Source organism: Sciurus vulgaris, assembly GCF_902686455.1.
Source record: "Sciurus vulgaris genome assembly, chromosome: 10".
Classification (NCBI taxonomy): Eukaryota; Metazoa; Chordata; class Mammalia; order Rodentia; family Sciuridae; genus Sciurus; species Sciurus vulgaris.
Window position 1 is genome coordinate 117775562 of NC_136470.1, and position 19192 is coordinate 117794753.

A 19192-nucleotide genomic window follows, 5' to 3' on the forward strand; every position below is an offset into this window, starting at 1 on the left:
GCAGGGGAATCCTGGGCCTCCAGGGCCAAATGGTTCAAAAGGAAAAGCTGGGCCAAGAGGAATGAAGGTAAATATCAGAGAATACTCTTTCTTCATTGCAACCTTTTTTTTTTTTTTTTTTTTTTTTAATACTAATCTTTCCCTTGCGTGATCATTTTCAGCCTATGTTTCTGATGTGGCTGGTGAAGCTATTAACTGACCTTTACTGTGTATCTGGATAGATGGATACAAAGGAAAGACATATAGACAGACAAATAGGAAGCAGGGTGGGGGCATGTTACATTTATTAGCAAACAAAGATGTTAACAGAGAGATACATATTCACTCCTCCACTAATCAGCTATTTCCCTGCTGTGACTAAAGGACCCAACCAGAGCAATTTTAGGGGAGGAAAAGTTTATTTAGGGGCTCACTGTTTCAGAGGTCTCAATACATAGACAGCAAGCTCCATTCTTCTGGGCTCGAGGTGAGGTAGGACATCATCAGAAAAGTGACAGAGGGAAGCAGCTCACATCAACATCAGTAAATAGAGAGAGATACAAATATATACTCCAAAGCCATGCCCCAATTCCCACCTCCTCCAGCCACATCTTACCACTTCAGTTACCACTCAGTTAATCCCTATTTGGGAATTAATTCACCGATTGGGTTAAGATTCTTACAACCCAATCATTTCTCCTCTGAACCTTTTTGCATTGTCTCACACGTGAGCTTTTGGGGAACACCTCACATCCAAACCAAAACAACTGCAAACATAGGTGTGCACACCCATACCTAGAAAAAGCCAAAGTAATAAAAAAAATTCTGCAATTCATGCTACATACCTGGTAATAAATGCAGTACCAGGGTCACTGCTGTATTTGGAAGTATCTTTAACAAAGCTGGAGAAAATCTTTAACAAAGCCTTTAGGCTGTATTGTGATGCTAAAAGAGTAACAATAATCTTGAAAAGATTGATAATAATCTCTGAGGAAAATGGCATAAAATTGCATAAACTTAGAGAAAATTAATCTCATCTTTTCTCTTTGTTATAAAAGGGAGAGCTTGGTGATGCAGGAAGGAAAGGCCCACAAGGCCATCAAGGACCAAGAGGGCAGCCTGTGAGTTTAGTTTCTCCATTTTGAACTCTTGATTGAATTTCTTGTTTGGTATTTGTTCTTGTTTCACATAAAAAATAGAATATTCTTGATAAATTAAACTTGGGTTACAAAGATGACATGATCACTACAACTGTTGAGAATCGTAACAAAGATTCTCAAACTCCTGTAAAAATAAAGAATGGTAAGGTTCCTTGTTACCTATTTGTACATGTCATTGCAGATTTTATGTCGAAATTTCTTGCAAAAACGTGGGATGTGACCATTATGTAGAATTTGTTTTTTTTTAATTGTGCTGGTGGTATTATTTAAAAATCATTTTTATTAAACTGTTTTGGGTGCAAGATTAGGATGCATGCAATACTCCTGAATATACGTTAACGTGGTGGGACGATTAGGCAGTAAAATAGGGTAGTTATTTTGTGACTATTTTCAATTCAACACCTGATTGAATTTAGCTTTTATCATAAAGAATAATGTTACCTTCCAGCTCGGATTTCTAGATTTCTTTCACCAACAGATAGGAAGCGTCTGCAGAGTTTCTATTCTTCTTCTTTTTTTTTTTTTTTATTTCCCTTTTCCTTCCCTCCTACCCTCCTTTCTTGGCACTGAAATACTAGCAAGGAAAGGAAGTAAAAGCAGGCCGAAGAGGCTTAAACTTAAATGTGAAAAGGGAAAGAGCAGAATAGGATTACTATCAAGTGAAATATGAGGTAAATAATGGTCAGCTTCTATACTATGAAAATTCAGATTGTGAAATTAACATTTGTTTGATTTTATTAAACTGTCCTGGCTAAAAACAGCACAAAGCTTGTGCCACCGTCTCTACTCATCTCTACTGCTGCCACCCACAACAGCAGCAGCAGCAGCAACTATAACAACATATTTACCATTAAGTACTTTCTACAGAGAAAGTACTAGCATTGTGCTAGAAGCTTTCCATGCACATTCTCAATCTTCCCAAGAGCCATACTATGTAGATGATATTATTATCTCTATTTTACAGATGAGGAAACTGAAATTTAGAGAGTTTGAGTAACTTCCCCCCAGGTCCCTCATGCAACCATATTGGCACTGAAATAAACATTCAGGTCTGGGGCTGGGGCTGTGGCTCAGTGTTGGAACCTGTGCCTAGCACGCATAGGCCCTGGGTTCCATCCCCAGCACTGAGAAAAAATATTTAGGTCTGTCTGGGTATTAACCTGTGCATGTAACCATTAAATTACATTTCCTCTATTCCAATCTTGTTCTCTAAAGTCTGTTTTTATCCCTGGAAATATATGAGTTCTGGAGCTTCTTTGTTTGTTTGTTTTTTTTCCCTACACGGAAAGTGAGTTTAGTCCAGTGGAAACTTTATTTGGTGACATGGCTCCTACAGCCCTGCTCTTATCTTGCTGATGTGGCACCTTATTGTAGCTTCTACACATCAACAAGATGATACCTAAAACAACCACCAAACTTCCTGCCAGATGTGGTGGCACATACCTGTAATCCTAGTGCCTTGGGAGGCTGAGGCAGGAGGATTGCAAGTTCGAAGCCAGCCTCAGCAACTTAGTGGGGCCCTAAGTAACTCAGTGAGACTCTGTCTCTAAATAAAATACCAAAAGGGGCTGAGGATGTGGCTTATTGGTTAAGTGCCCATGGGTTCAATCCCCAGTACAAAAAATAAAACAACAAAAACCAAAACCAAACCTCCAAACTTCCTTCTGTCATGGTCTTTTAAAGTCATAAGCCCTTATCCCCTCCTAACCCCTCTCTCCTCCCCACCCACTTGTGTTGTTGACTTATTCAAGGTTCAGATGCTGTTATCAATTATGTGTAAATCTGGGGGACAATTCATCTTGTGTCATTTTCTTAGGGTCTTCTTGGTCCAGATGGATATGGATGTCCAGGAAGAAAAGGAGCAAAGGTGAGGTTTAACCTCCAGGGTACCCTGACTTGAAAAACAAAGCTTTTATAGCACCCGGTTCCTACTGATGGGCAGAGTCACAGCCTCTGGGACAGGAGTCCTCTGTGTTTCTCCTTCACTCTCAAAGCAATAAATCTTCTTTTTCCTTTTTCTAAAAAAAAAAAGGAAAGAAAAACATAGCTTTTATTTTATTTTAGTAGAATAAGATAATTTTCCAAGTGGTGTGCCAGGAATGATTTCTATATGCTGCTTACAATGTGCTGTGGTTAACAGAGTTCCATCCTAAAAAGTTAAAGTGGATTTTGTCTGGTTCTTGTTTAAAAATCAAACCCCTTACTTCATCTGCCACCCTATAAACACTTCCTGCCTTATAAACACTCTTGTCTCTATTTGATGTGCTCTTCTCCATCTCCTTTCCTTGGATGATTTTTACTCATTTTCTAAAACCAACTCACATATCAAATTCTCCTGTGGAAACCTCTTAAGCTTCTCCAGACAGAATTTGTTGTCCTGTGCTCTGTGTTCCTAAAGCACATTGTGTATATTTCTGCAGTAGCCCTTTTCCAGCTAGGTTGTGTTATAATTTCTCAGTATGTATGTCTGCCCACCTAGTCTGTGAATCTGTGGCAGGATTGCCCCTCAGTCATCTTTGCATTGCTGGAACAGAGCCTGGCACAGAGAAGGTGCTTAATAAATATATACAAATTAAAGACTGCCACTACCATAAGAAGCTGGTGTTTTCCATGTGACTAATGGGTCACTGATGGGTTTTGAAACATGGAGGTCACATGAAGCTTGTTGAACAACTCTTATTCTGGATGCTTTAGTGTCCCAATTACTATCACTATCACCATCATTTATTGCCTCACATGGTGAGAAATCACTAGAATGTTTAGTGATGCTCAGCTACTTAATGTCAGGATTTCTCTGCAACTCTTGCGTTTCCTCTGTGGCTGCCAGATGACACTGCTGCCATGTTGTCATGCAGAAAAAATATGCAACACAGTAGGTTCTTAGTGAATATCCATGGAACGATGGAGACAGGAAGAGCCTTCATGACCATCTAGTTCAGTTTATTGAGTTACAAGCCTCAGTGAAGAAAACTGAGACTCAGAGAAGTAAGTTGCTTGTGGTCGTATGGCTAGAGACAGAGCAAAGCTTAGAAGCTAGCCTATTGGGGCCCCATGCAGGCAAGTTAAGTCTTTCTTCTTTAGGAGGAGTTTGCATGTGAGGAATACCAGGTAGAACGTGCTCAGCTCAGAGCTAGGCACAAGGGCGGTCTATGTGTGTTGTTGACATTATGCAACTCAGACATTCAGTTAACATTTTGTGAATTTTCCTTGGTAAGATGTAGTGGTCTCACTTTAAATGACCCTTCTTGCTGCTTGGCAGTTCAGCTCCCTTTTCCGAGTCTAATCACTCTCCTCCTCACTGAGGTAACGATTTCATACCTTCCCCACTCTCCTCAAACCTCCAAGACCTGCTTTCTCTTCTACACTCAAAGCAGATGCTTCTGACTTCATTAAGAAAATAGAAGCAATGAGATGAGAACCTCTACATACGTCCACCACCAAGGAGCCCTATCTGCTTGCCCCTGGACCCAGGGTCCTGCCTTCCCTTCTGCTATGCATGAACATTCACGTTTCTAATACTATCCCCTCATCTCCTAGGTTAGAAACTCCACTCCTTTTGTTTCCTTAGAGCTCTATCTTCTGGAATGTGCTTTTATCTTTTGCATTGTCCAATTTCCTTCTCTCTCCATCAATTATTTCCATCTGTGAACAAAATAGGCATATTTCTCCTCTTCAGGAAAACCTGCCTCACTTCTTTTAGCAACGCTCATTAAGGGGCAGTCTATACTTCGTTGAGAACTAGGGATGATACTATCCCTAGGGGATGTTTGGCAACATCTGAAGATGTTCTGGTTGTTACAATGGGAGAGGGGGAAGGGGATGCTACTGGTATCTGCTGTGTAGAGACCAGAGATGCAGATTTAACATCCTGCATCACCCAGGACAGCCCTCACAACAAAGAACTACCAGGTCCAAAATATGCCTCGTGCCGAGGGTTAGAAATTCCACTTTTTAACTGATGTTAGTTGAGCCTTTACTCCTTGACTTGGTGTGCCTTAGACGAGGTGAACCTCATGTTGTTAAATCCCACCGTCAGCCCTCTGCCCTATCACACTGCATCTCTCAGCAGCTTTTGGCAAAGGTGACCATGGGCTTGTTCTTGACACCTTTCCTCACTCAGCTTCCAACACATCCCCCTTTTTTGTTTTACTAGGTGCTCTTTCTCAGTTCTTTTCACTGGATCTTTGGAATGTTCTTGATTTTTAAGTTTTGGAAGACTCAGGGCTGTATTCTCATAATTATCCGCCCCCTCACCTCACCCCTTAGGAGACTGTACTCAGCGAAATCCAGTTCCCTGGCCTCAAATACCATCTCTCCTGTGATCTCCAGTTTGCCTCTCGAGTTTGGACCAATATATTAACTTCAGAAATGCTTTGTTTGGTCATCTAATAGGCATCTTAAAATTGACCTGTTCCTAAATAAGTTTTTTCTTCTTAAATTAACCTTTTATTATAGAAACACTCAAACATATATGAAAATAAAGAGATTAGTGTAATGATTCCCTCCCCACATACTCATCACCTAGTTCAAACAATGAAAAACTCTTGCCAATTTTGTTTTATTTATTCTCCCACTCACTCATACCCCCTTCCATGCCAATGATTTTAAAGAAAATCTCAAACACAAATCATTCAGGTTGCATCTTTAAAAGGTTGTTTAAAATATGAACCCAAGACCGTTCTCACACCTAAGAATTTGAAATAATCCCACCAGTCAAACTGATTCACTTGATAACCTGTCCCCCACCCCAGCCTTCCTCATCTTAAGGAATGGAGTTCCTCCTGTTGCTCAGGATAAATACCTCTACCTTTCTTTACTGTCTCTTTCTCTTACCCCCTACATTTAATCTATCAACAAATAATGGTAAATATATCTTCAAAATATATCCATCCAGCATGTAATACTTCCTCAGTACTGTATTTCCTCTCTCTGAGCCAAGCCAACTTGGTTGTCTACCTGGATTCTTGCAGTAGTTACATTACTGGTCTCCTTGCTTCAGCCCTTCCCTCATAGGGTTATTCAGGAAGCAGCCAAAGCCATTCGTAAAAAACAAAGCCCTGCTGTGGCTCACATGTCACTCATAACAAACCCACGGTTATCATGTTCTTCTGTGAACTCTTCAGCTTCATCTCCTTCTGCCTCCCTTCTTCCCTACATTCTGCTTCCTTAAACATGGTAGCACGCTTCCATTCTCTTGCCTTGGGGGTTTCTTCATATACTCTTCCTTCTGCCTGGAACACTCTTCTCCCAGATATCTGCTTGGCTTTTTCCCTCAATTTATGTTGGTCTTTGCTCAAATTTCACCTTTACAGATAGGCTTGGCCTGGTCATCTTACATAAAATAGCCACTGCCCCCAGCCTATTCCCCAACACGTTTCACAAGTACAGATTCAACTGCAGATAGAAGAGGTTGGAAAAAAATAGTGTCTGTACTGAACATGTACCAACTTTTTTCTTTGTTATTACTTCCTAAACAATACAGTATAACAACTGTTTACATAGCATTTGAATTGCATTAGGTATTATAAGTAATCTATATATGACTTAAAGTCTAGCGAGGATGTGCATATGGTATGTGCAAATATTGTGCTGAGCCATTTTATACAAGGAACTTGAACATCCTCAGATTTTAGTATCTACAGGGGATCCTGGAGCCAATCTTTCATGAATACTGAGGGACAATTGTAATTTTTAATTTCTTGATCCTCTTTCTGGTATAGCATTTCTTTCTCCCTGACATGTTATATGGTTTTTTTGTTTGCTTGCTTCATCATTAGCATTTAAGTTCTATGGTGTCTTTCTTCTGTTTACTGCTGAGTTCCTAGAGCCTAGAGAAGTTCTTGGCACATAGTAGATGTTAAATAAATACTTGTTGAAAGAAAGATTGCTTTGTGGCATGTCTTTGGTTCTGACAATGAGTGCTTGCTTCCCAACTTTCAATTTGGTGCCTCTCCCTTGGTTTCCTTTGAATAAAACCTTTAAATGGAGAGATAAAAATGCCTAAGAAGGAAGTTTCATTATACAATATGCTAAAGAGAGGGAGAAAAATTTGTAAAACCCATTTACAAGTTGTTTCATGTTGAATTATAGAAATGGAATATGGGCACTTGAGAGCAGCTCAAGATAATAACTATTGGTGTAATTGTCTTTCCCAGCACTGTTTTTGAGTCTATTTTCTCAAAATTACAGTGTTTTCTTTTCCCCCGAGGAATGTCAAGGAAATACTTCATTGCATGACATTAAACCTGACTGTATCTCATTCCTGACACTAGGGTCAACCTGGATTCCCTGGCTATCCTGGTAAACAAGTAAGAAGACATCTTTGTGACCTGGAAACTGGTATGCAACTTGTGTCATTTGTATTTATTTTTCTTTACATTCACAGTTCTGCTTTTGATTTTATTAAGGGAGAAGATGGTGACCCAGGCCACCAAGGAGAGAAGGGAGCAAAGGGAATCAGAGGAAAGAGGGTAAGATGAACCTTCTTCCAAACTGTACAAGCCCCACTCATCACAAGAGCATGTTTATATTGGATTAATGGACTTAGCAGGAAACCCATTCCTTCTCAGTCAGAACACTTCCCATCCTTTCCCTAAGCTATCACACTCTCCACTTAATCCCCCTCATTTATCTTCTGAATGCGGTTTACCAAACCAACAGAATATACAAGTTGGAATATGTAATAACAACAGAAAACAGAAGTTGGAGTTCCAGTTATGCAGGATCAACCTTTTAAAAACATGCTTGGGGCACCATGGTCTTTGGTAAGCCTGGTTATGTTTTAGCTGTGGATCAGTTGTTGCTGTTTCTTTAAGATTCTTCCAAGCCTTAACCTTCTTTTAGCTATTTTAGGACTGGATTCTCAGGAATTCTATCTTGGTGGACTTTGAGTTCATTGTGCTTCATGGAGTCTCCCACTAAAAATCTGTGCCTTCAGGTTCTGAAGATTCAGATTTGAAGAGCCACAGCCACTGGCAACTCTTTTTGTAAAGATTAATCCTGTGGATATTAACATGGTGGTAGTGTTTAGCTGAGACTTCAAAGAGCAAGGATAACTGGAGAAAGGACATGAACTACTACTCAGAAAAGAACAAAGAAAGAATATATGTTTTCCTTTTTGGTACTGGGGATAGAACCCAGGGGTGCTCTACCACCAAGATATACCCCTATCACCCTCCCCTTTTTTTAAACTATTCACTTTGTTTCCTCTATTGTGTGATTAATGTAAATTTCTTGCCATATAAAATCAACAGTTTGTAGTAATAACATTTTATACTTATGTGTCATTTTCCCCCATCAACTGTCTCAAAGAAATTTAAGGTACATTTCCCCCCATGTTTAACAATCATAAATTCAAATGTAAAAGTACAATACAAGCCATATGTAAGGCTTGTCATCACCCCTTTTTTATTGTTTTTTGAGACAGGGTCTTGTTAAGTTGCTGAGGCTGGCATGGAACTTGTGATCCTTCTGCCTCAGCAGAAGTTGCTGGGATTACAAGCATGTGCCCAAACACTTGGTTGATAATGTGTATTTTCCATGTATTTAATGATTAGTATTTACACCCATTGGCAATGATATAAAGAAAATTTTGATCTATGCCTACCTTGGCTTACTGCTGGCTCTGGTTACTCTAATCAGCTAACTCATCTTTCTAGTTTCAAATAAAAAAGGGGAAAAGCCTCCATGAAATCCAAATAATGTGTGCCATTTTAAATATCTGGAATTTAAGCAGTGAGCCCATGAACACCATGTGCCTTTTCTGAGACACTGAGGACCTGATGGTGGTGTAGGAATTTTTCCTTTTTCCTGATGTCAGGACCTCATTGTAGACTTCATGTATTTTTTTACTACATGACCTTGAGACTCAACTGGGTACTAAGACATCTTTGAATGGGGAAGTCTGGTGTTAGGTGTGTGGGGCAGGAGGGTTGGATGGTTTCTGAAAAGATACCCCTTCTCTTTTTAGTCTCCATTTCTCTCTCCATGGATTTACAGTTCATAAACCAATTGGACAATAGCAGACTCATTGACCTTAGGTATAATGATAACTTAATATCTCAAAGTGGGTCTCTGTTAGTTGTAATCAAGGGAGAAGCTTATTCCTTTGCTTTGGTCATTTTTAGGGTAATGCTGGCTTTCCTGGACTTACTGGAACACCAGGTGACCAAGGCCTGCCAGGCAAAATGGTAACATGTGTCCGCTCCTTTCTTTTATTTTCAACCTTTGTGTAAAGAAAGCATAAGGATTTGATAAGAGGTGTCTCTAAAGAAGAAGTGAACATCTGAGACAAACAAAAGGATCTAGGGAGTAGGCCAGATTTGCTCCAGAGGACATTAGCTTCAAATCATTACACAGTATGTATACTTATTAAAAAAAAAAAAAAATATATATATATGTATATATATTTTTTTTCCTTGAGGGTAGGGAATATATCCTAGTGGCTAGAGATTTATGAATCTGCCTAATTACATAAGATAATGCATAAAACTCATTGGAGAGTGAATTTATCAATGCAAACAAGATGAGCAACAATATTTATGCAGAAACCAGAAGGAAATCCTAACAAAATAATATATTTATATACTCTTAACTAATAGTGTAATTCCCTGAAAAGTCATTCGGTTTGAAGGGAAAGACTTCGAGGCTACGGTTCTGCCGCGTGCCTTGTCCTAGGTCTGTCATTCCACAATGAAGGTCATATGTGGCCAGCTGGGCATTAAGTCTGATGGTTTTACTGTGGTTTAGGGTTTACTGGGGAGGTGAGACAAAGTCAGAGAAGCAAAAGTTACAGAGATAGAAGGACCGTTCACACCATTTTACAGGTGAGGAAACAGAGTGAGAAGATTATAGTGACCTGCCGGAGGTTACAAATTGCTAATTTCTACAGCAAAATAACAAAGATCCTAGACTCCCAGAGTAACTGGAGCCAGGCTGCAGCTATAACCTGCATAAATATTGTGGCTCATCTTGTTTGCATTGTAGACTTACTCTCCAGGGTTTCCCTAGCACCAAAACAAGTACTGGGGAAAAGACAGGGTAGTGATGGGTGGATGGAGAGAAGGGACAGGGGAGGGACTCGAATTTACTTTAGAACAGTGTCTGGACAGACCTGGGATGTTGCATGAACTTTTCCTGAGTTTGATCCTGAACTGTAGCTTGATTTCAAAATGACCTGGTCTTCTAAGAGTCTTTGTGTCCCATCCATGTAGGCTGCGACACACTTCTTAGGCACTCTGGTCTGCCTTAAGGGGTCAGACCAAATTCTAGGGCCAGGAGTGAAGGGCTGTCTATGTATGGTGGAGAACTTTCGTGGTAGTTTTTGTCAGCTCTGGAGAAGAATGTGTTTGGTATTTGAGTTTATGTTTTAAACCCAAGTTTCTGTTCTTTTCAGGGCATCAAGGGCCCCAAAGGCTTGGTGGATATGACGGTAGGTGAAGATTTTTAATTATAAACTTTACTTTTTTTCAGAACATAAAGCTTTCCAGTTTCCCAAACTGGCAATAAATTAATCTTAAAGATTCTTTAGATTCTTTTCTTACAAATTCTGCTCATAGTTTATGTTTATAGACTTTGCAGGGTTATAACAGAGTAAAACAATAGAATAATATTTAAATCCAAAAAGGAGTCTAGATGTTTTTCAGTAAAATCAGTTGATGTGAAAGGAGAGACTCTGAGGTTACCACCTTTGTGTGACATGCCTTCCTATGAAGTCAAACATTGCTTACAAAGTGGATGTGTAAATCAACACACAGTATAGAACAGACTGTTGTGCCTCCTGGAACACATAAAAACAATCTTAAAAGTTATGATTTTTCATCTTCCAAATACACAAAAACTACTTGGTGGGGGTTGGGGGACGAGGAGACAACTGAGGACAGGAAGCCATGGGGTCTGGGGTTGAGGGTAGGACAGAGCAAAGAGCAAATGTTCAAGGGAAGAAGCAGAATTACTAGGGAACGTGGAGGGATACCTATCCTGTCAGTCATTCTAGAGAAGTGTAACAGGAATTGCTAATACAGAGATCCAAGTATTGAAAACATTTCCCTGCAGTCTCCACTGAGATTCCTGAATTTCAACTTCAAAATCAGGTTTGATTCCATTGATTGTGAGGAAGATTAAAAAAAAAAAAAAAGCATTCCTTATCTACCTATCTCATTATATTGTACATAAAATCTTTTAAATGTTTTAAATTATCTACTGAATCCAGAAATAGAATTGTTGGATATTTCATTGGCTCTAATAATTTTTGAGTTTTTTTGTTGTAGATTAAAAAGCTTCAGGTATGTCCTGATGACATCCATGTGACATTTCTAAGTCACAGGAGAGAAGAGAAATGTGCTTCAAATTAAATCCTTATTTCCTTTCCCTGTCTTTTCCTATATTTCTAACAGCCTTGTGAAATTGTTGGTTTCATTCGAGAAAACTGCCGTAAGTTACTTGGAAAAGGCTCAAAAGGAGCCAGTATGGGGTGTGGAGATAGGTTAAGGATTGGGGACTTATGTCACCTGAGGATTTGACTGAGGTTTGGGAGGTGGCTTGTCCATTATGAAAAGTTTTTACAAATAAACATGTTGGGCTCAGTCCACCTTTGGGTAAATAATCTTTTCCATTGTGATCTTCAGAGGTGAAGTGGTTTGGAAGGCATACCAACTCAGCTATGAAGAAAAATTGTATTGTACAATAAATACCATGCCCCACGAAATGTAATAATTGTACATCTACATGTCTGCATCCCAATACAAAGGGGAACTTTGTTTTTTATCTCATACATTTAAGTCAGTGGGATCACTAGTGACCCTTTGAAAAGAAATTTGTCCTATATATTTTCATTTGTGTTTTAAAAATGGAATTACGAATTATCATGTTAAGGAATGTTTCGTCACATTCCCTGATTGACATGCATTTGCTATCTTTAATATATTCCAGGGTATTTGCATCTACAGAGCATACATTCCTCCACTTAACTGGCAGCAGGGAGAGAATGTGGACTTGACAAATTGCTTAGTTTGGAAGTTCGGGTTTTCTCCACCATTAAGCTTTCCTCCTCAAACCCTTCCATGCTCTGTCCATTCCCGCACAGTGGCTGTTCAGTGAGATTCTGGAACTAATTTTTCTAAAAAATCTTAATGAGTAAAACCATCAGCTTAACCACAAAGGAAAAGAGATGGCCATACAAAAAGTTAAAACCCTCTTACATTTAGGGTATCATGAAGTCAAAAGCCAACAGAAAAGGGGAAAAATATTTGTAATATAAATAATAAGCCGGGTGCCATGGTGCATTCCTGTAATCCCAGCAACTGGGGAGGCTGAGACAGGAGGTTCATGAGTTCAAAGCCAGCCTCAGCAAAAGTGAGGAGCAAGGCAACTCAGTGAGACCCTGTCTCTAAATAAAATACAAAATAGGACTGAGGATGTGGCTCAGTGGCTGAGTGCCCCTGAGTTCAATCCCTGGTATCCACACCCCCCCACCCCCCCCAAAAAAAATACCCACACCAAGCAGAGGACCTATCTTCCTTATTTTATTATGTCAAAGTAAAGGTGGCTGCTACTCAATTAGTTTTATCTATAAATGCAGACATTTTGTAATATGAAATCTGAACATAAAAAAATTAAATTGAAAAAGGTCAAAAGACATTAATGGGGATTCAGAAAAGAAAAAGTACAAATGAACAATACACCTGTGAAAATGTTCAACCTCACAATAAGTTGAAGAATACAGTTAAGAGCAACAACAGGCTCTTTGGTTCTCAAATTGGAAATATTTTAGAAATGACAGAAAAATCCCTGCCCAAAGTTGGGGAAGGTCTAAAAGTACAAATTGCTGGTAGGAGTATAAAATAGTACCATTTTTCTGAAGAGCAATTGGACCACACATACAAAAATCCATAATTATAGAGATGTACATAGAGCTATAATTGGATAAATATGCACAGATATTTATATAAGTATATTCATCACAAGGAGATATTGTCTGAAGTATTCACGGGACACCTTTATAGTAGAATAGATGATATGGTTCTACATGTAGTGATGAAAAAGTCATCATGTACTAAGTGAAAGATGATTCAGAATAGAAATGTACTAAGCCCCAAGTTTTATAAAATAAAATGAAAAATTATTTATACACTTCAAATTACATATGATACATATATGATGGATTAAGGATAATTTTAATTTTTCCCAATATTTTCCATGAAAATATATTACTTGTGTATACACATTGATGCATAATATGTATGGCTTATATTTTACATGTTATATGTTTAAATTATATACATATATATATAAATAGTTTCAGAATGGCTCAATGTGTTAGATTTCATTTCACTCGAATGAGACCTATTGTTATCCTCATCAACACTAGAGAAATGTATATCTCAAATCAAAGCCTGGAAGTTGTCAGTCTGGGTTGATATGGAACCCCATGGCATTGAGGGATATAGTCTCTGTATTCCTCCTCCAACCTTGCTCTCCTCTTTGTCTTTCTTAAACTGGGAATTGACCACAGGGTGCTCTATACTGAGGTGTATCCCCAGCCCATTTTATTTTTTATTTTGAGATAGGGTTTTGTTAAGTTGCCAGTTGAGGCAGGCATGGAACTTGCAATCCTCCTGCCTCAGTCTCTTGAATCACTGGGATTACGGGCATACACCACAACGCCTGACCCCTTATATTTTCTTATTCTGTTATTGTGTGTGTGGTGTGTGGGTTTTCATACACTCTACCCCCCAAACCACCTCATGGTCTAAGCAGTTTGTGAAACCTTATCCATCATATCTACATTTCAACCAGCAGGTTTTCCATGTTGAAACACACCTGGAAAAGATACCCCTGCCTGTATAAACTAATGATATCTTCTTGTCTCTCCAAAATTACTTTCCTTCCAGCTTGTTCAAAAGGTAAATAATACTCTTTATTCACTTAAATCCTCACCTGTTTTGAGGTGTCACAGAATATCCTAAATCTGTGTATCCCTTGCGTCAAGGTGTTTATAAATGCCCAGTGTTCCCGACTGAAGTGGTCTTTGCTTTGGACATGTCAAATGATGTCTCCCAGCTGGATTTTGAGAGGATGAGAGACATTTTATCATCTTTGTTGACGAAGTTGGAAATAAGTGAGAGTAACTGTCCAACGGGTGCCCGAGTGGCCATCGTCTCCTACAATGTCAAAACAGATTATCTGGTTCGCTTCTCAGACTACAAGGGGAAGACTGTCCTTCTGCAGGCTGTTAGGAAAATCCCCCTGGAACGGTCATCTGGCCACAGGAACCTCGGGGCTGCCATGAGGTTTGTGGCGAGACATGTATTCAAACGTGTGCGCACGGGCATCCTGGTGAGGAAGGTAGCTGTGTTCTTCCAGGCGGGCAGGGTCTATGACACAGCTGCTGTCAGCACAGCCATGCTGGAGCTCAGCGCAGTGGACGTCATGCCTGCCATCATCACCTTCTCGGAGGAGCACAACCTTCCAGATGCTCTACTGGTACGTGGGGTGGGTAGGGGTCACAGAGTCGGTACCTGATTCTTACCTTTCCACCAAGGACCCCTGAAGGAATGAGAATTTTTCAGGGGAGGAATTTCCAAGAGATTGCTGTGTGGGCAAGGAATGAGGGGTCTCAGTATGGACCCGATTGCCATTGCTACTCCTAGCACGAACTGGCTGTTTTTGAGCACGTGTTCTGTGCTGTGTGCCTCACAGATATTATGTTATTCAGTGATCCCCAAAGCTCTACACGGTGGGTGTTATTGTTTATCTCCATGTCAGGGATAATAAAACTGAGGCTTAGAGAGTTTCTGTATATCATCAAAGATCAGATATCCAATTAATGGAAGACCAATATTATCTACTTTCAGAGCTGTTTTTATTTTATCCCCAGGGCTAAGGACCAAACTGAGGGCTTTGCCCGGGCTAGACAAGTGCTCTGCCACTGAGCTAATTCCCCAGTCCCTCAGAGGTGTTCTTAACCACTGTGCTTAACTGTATCATTGGGGGTCACAGAATGTAACTTTCTTCCTTTTTTTCCCTTAAATTGGTGTTTCAGGCAGCTTTTTTGCTGCTGTGACTAAAAGACCTGACAAGAGGAACATACAGGAGGAAAAGTTTATTTTGGGGTTCATAGCTTCAGAGGTCTCAGGCTGTGGATGACCAACTCCATTCCTTGGTACTTAAGGTGTGGCAGAACATCATGGTGGAAGGTTGTGTTGGAGGAAAACAGCTTAGGACATTTCCAGGAAGCAGAGAGAAAGAGAGAGAGACTCTGCTCACCTTATCAAATGTATACCCCAAAGGCACAAACCTCCAATCACCCACCTCCTCCAACCACATCTTACCAGCTGATGGTCACCACTCAGCTATCAGGGGATTGACACACCGATTAGGTTAAGGCTCTTATAGCCCAATCATTTCACCTCTGTGCCTTCTTGCATTGTCTCACACATGAGCTTTTGGGAGACACCTCACATCTAAAGCATAACAACTGGAATATAATGTATGTACCCACATTTAAAAAGTGAGAAAGGTGCAGTGATTTTAAGCACACACAGAGATGGATTTTTATGTATGTTTATTCTCCTGTGACCAAGATGTGGTTTCAGATAAAGGACACTTTCAGTATCCTATACATGTTTCTCATGTCCCCTCCTAAACCATATACTCCGGGGTAACTGCTCTTCTGACCTCTATCACAGACAGATAGCTTTTTTAAACCTGTCTTAGACCTGCATATAAATTAAAATGTGCAGCATATACTCTTTTGTCCCTTACTTCTTCCAGTAAACATGGTGTCTGTTTTTCTTGATCATTCATGCTGTGTGTATGGGTAATTTGTTCTTTGTTATTCCTGTGCAGTTTTCTACATATGTATATGTAGAAACAACTTACTCATTTATCTATTCTCTAAAATTTACCTTTCTAACTTGAATTCTCCAGAGATTGCTGTGTATGCAAGGAGGGAGGGGGTCTCAGTATGGACTTTATAGATCATACATTCTTCTGGAATATCTGGGATGATTTATCAAAATGAAGGGTGTTTTTCTTCTGAAGAGATTTCAGGCTGCTTGAAACTAGGTGACATTGCCAATATTTGACCATTTTTGACCTGAGAAAATGGAAATGTCATATGGTTCAACTTAATAGCTAATGAATTCAGCTGTGCCAGACCATTTAATTTTCTCTTACGATGGAGTGTGTGCAGCAAAAGTGATAGGTGAGAGATTTTGTTGACACAGCTGTGAATATGCTTCTAAAAATCAATAGATAAACTTGTGACAGCTTGCGAACTGCCAGGAAGGATGGATGAGATATCTTGGGTCTAGAAACAAAAGCAGAGAGTGAGTTTCTTGTTCACTGTTATAGCTCTCTTGCCTAGCAGGATGTCTAGATGAGGGTAAGATTGGTGGAGGATGTTGTTAGTAGCTTCTTGAATGGATTAATAAAACTATAAGTGCTATAAAACTAGCAACTTAAATTAGAGATGTGGCTTTTTCCTTTTGGCTCTGTGATAAATAATTAGGTAACTTTGGATAAGTCTGTTCACCTGTCTGGGTCTCACTTTACTCAACTTAAAAATGGAGAGAGGGTCAAAAATCTAGGAAGGAAACCATCATATGACCCACCTATTCCACTCCTCTGTATTTATCTAAAAGAACTAAAATCAGCATACTGTATTCACACCGTCACATAAATGTTTATAGCAATGCAACACTCAAGTAGTCAAGTTATGGAATCAGCCCTGGTACCTGTCAACAGGTGAATGAATAAAGAAAGTGTGCTCTATTTACACAATAGAATTCTACTCTATCATAAAGAAGAATGGCATTTCTTGGTAAATGGATGGAACAGGAAAACATCATGCTCAGTGAAATAAAGCTCAGAAAGTCAGCGATTGAGTGTTTTTTTTTCCTCATATGCAGAAGATAGAGCAAAATAAGGGGAAAAAAGGTGGGGGATCTCATGAAAATAGAAGGGACATCATTGGACCAGAGAAAGGTGATTGAGGGGAAGAAAGGAGGAATGGGAAAAGAGAGGAGCAATGGAATGAAATTGACCCAACTGCGTTATGTACATATTTGAATATATCACAGTGAATTCTACCTTTATGTATATCTATAAAGTACTAATTACAAAAACTAAATAAACAGAAGGAAGACCAATAGGGAAATGGGGAGGCAGGAGGGGAGTGGAAGGGGAAGTACAAGGGACTGGAGTGGAGCAAATTATACTTCATGCTTGTATGATTATGTCCAAATTAACCCAATATTATGTACAACTATAATGCACTAATAAAGTTTAAAAAATGGAGAGAGGGTTGCAACTGGATATTATCTATGCTTCCTTCTGGGTGTAATTATTCCCTGTATTTGGAGAGTGGTATCCATGGTGCAAATGCATCTCCTCAAAAGCTCAGCAGTGCTTCCCTCTGAGAGAGGATGCTGGGCACACAGTGTTCGGGTCTGGCGTATAGATGATCCTTTGCCATGATATTCTTGCTCTTCCAGTTGGCTTTAGATTCAGAGTAAAAGGATTTAATGGTACTTGAGAAGAAGTTGCCTGCTTGAATTACTTGAACCTCAGTTCTATCATTTCTATCTGCTCTCTTCCCCAGTTCTTGGGCATATTCTTTCTCCGGGATGCTGGAAGACAACTCTGTGTTTTTAAAATTTAACAGCTTAGAAAAGATGTCAGATGCTGCTTGCCAGCTCAGATGTAGTGAGTGAAATCGTTTCTGGTGATGTTGGTAAGAAGGGAAACTATAAAAATGACAACCTCATTCTCAGGGCCTTTTAGTCCTAATTTCTTCATAACTGAGTGTATTTTAGCTTTACCTTCTCTTACTGCACTTTACATTAGGGGGATTCATTTAAGAGAGTGGGGCTATCTTGCCATTTTTCTTCTGAGTTCTCTGTCTGATGTCTCTCTTCAGGGCTTCTATCTTTTGCCGCTAGGTTATTTTAATTTTCAGAACACCTACATGTTTCTGGGAAAATGATGATGGTTCAATTTGAAATGATTATATAGGCAGATGTCCTAACTTAATCCATTTAAGCATGCTTTGGAGGCTGTGATGCTTTTGAAAAGGTTTTTAAAAGATATCTATTTAGTTGTCCCAGCTCTAAATAAAACCGTTTTAGCATGTGAACTGTCTGTGCCTAGTCCCATTGTTAAGAACTGTCTAATTGTCTTGTGTCTCAAAACATAAGGCTTCATTGGATCCATTTATTTAAAGTGAAAAAGCACAGGATTATAGGGACAATACAATTCGTGTGCTAGTTTTCAAAGTTCATTTTTCTTTCTAAAAAGGCTAGCTTGTGTTTCCTTGAAATGATGCCTAAGAATATAGCTCATATTTATTGATCTAGGCATTATTTGAGGCTCTCATTTATAATTAAAAATTTTAGTTCATTATCATTGTGTATAATAGTGGGCTTCATTGTGGTATATTCATATTTGTATATAAGATTTTTTTCTCCATTTCAATCCCCAGTACTTTCTCTTTTCCTGCCTGTTGCTGCCTGCAGCAACAGTCCTGCAGGAATTTATCGGAGGTGGACTGGGAATGAACTACTATTTCTGAGCTGCTTCCTTGCTTATTTGTTTGTTCGCTAGTTTATAGAGGAAGAGAGGCTTTGCTTAGAAGAGAGACTTTGCTTAGAGGAAGAGAGGTTTTGCTTAGAGGAAGAGAGGCTTTGCTTAATTTTAGAGGTGCTACGCTTTCAGAGAGGCTACGCTTTCAGAGGTCTACTTCTTAGAGGTGAGTCGCTTCTTGGAGGTGAGGGGTGTGGCATGCAGCCTGCAGCCTGTGTCCTGCAACCTGCGACCTGTGACCTAAAGGTGCGTTCTTAGTCCTGCGTTCTGCGATCTCCTCCCAGGTGAAGAGAATGTCTTATATACACTAAGGCAGCCAATCAGCTTAGGATTAAGTAGCATGGTTGGAGCATGTGCCACGGTACCAATTAAGAAAGAATGAGGAACATCTGTTGACCACTAGTGCAGAGGAGACATTAACTAATCAGGCAAAAGTAGATCAGGCTGTGCTAACACTAATTATGCGCCAC

The 19192-nt window shown here is 39.5% G+C and overlaps 1 protein-coding gene across 3 annotated transcripts in view; it reads left to right on the forward strand.

Moving 5' to 3' along the window:
- The window catches only part of LOC306638137 (collagen alpha-4(VI) chain-like), a 157080-nt gene that overhangs the window by 119754 nt on the left and 18134 nt on the right, over positions 1 to 19192 (forward strand). For 2 of the 3 annotated variants that reach the window (XM_079101269.1, XM_079101270.1), the window contains 8 exons: positions 5 to 67; positions 1038 to 1100; positions 2956 to 3006; positions 7412 to 7447; positions 7547 to 7609; positions 9266 to 9328; positions 10534 to 10569; positions 11534 to 13699. In XM_079101269.1, coding sequence (XP_078957395.1) covers positions 5 to 67; positions 1038 to 1100; positions 2956 to 3006; positions 7412 to 7447; positions 7547 to 7609; positions 9266 to 9328; positions 10534 to 10569; positions 11534 to 11659 — 501 coding nt within the window. In that variant the 3' untranslated portion in view covers positions 11660 to 13699. Of the gene's footprint in view, positions 1 to 4; positions 68 to 1037; positions 1101 to 2955; positions 3007 to 7411; positions 7448 to 7546; positions 7610 to 9265; positions 9329 to 10533; positions 10570 to 11533; positions 13700 to 14094; positions 14622 to 19192 lie in introns of those variants that run through there. The other variant, XM_079101271.1, reaches the window with a different exon arrangement.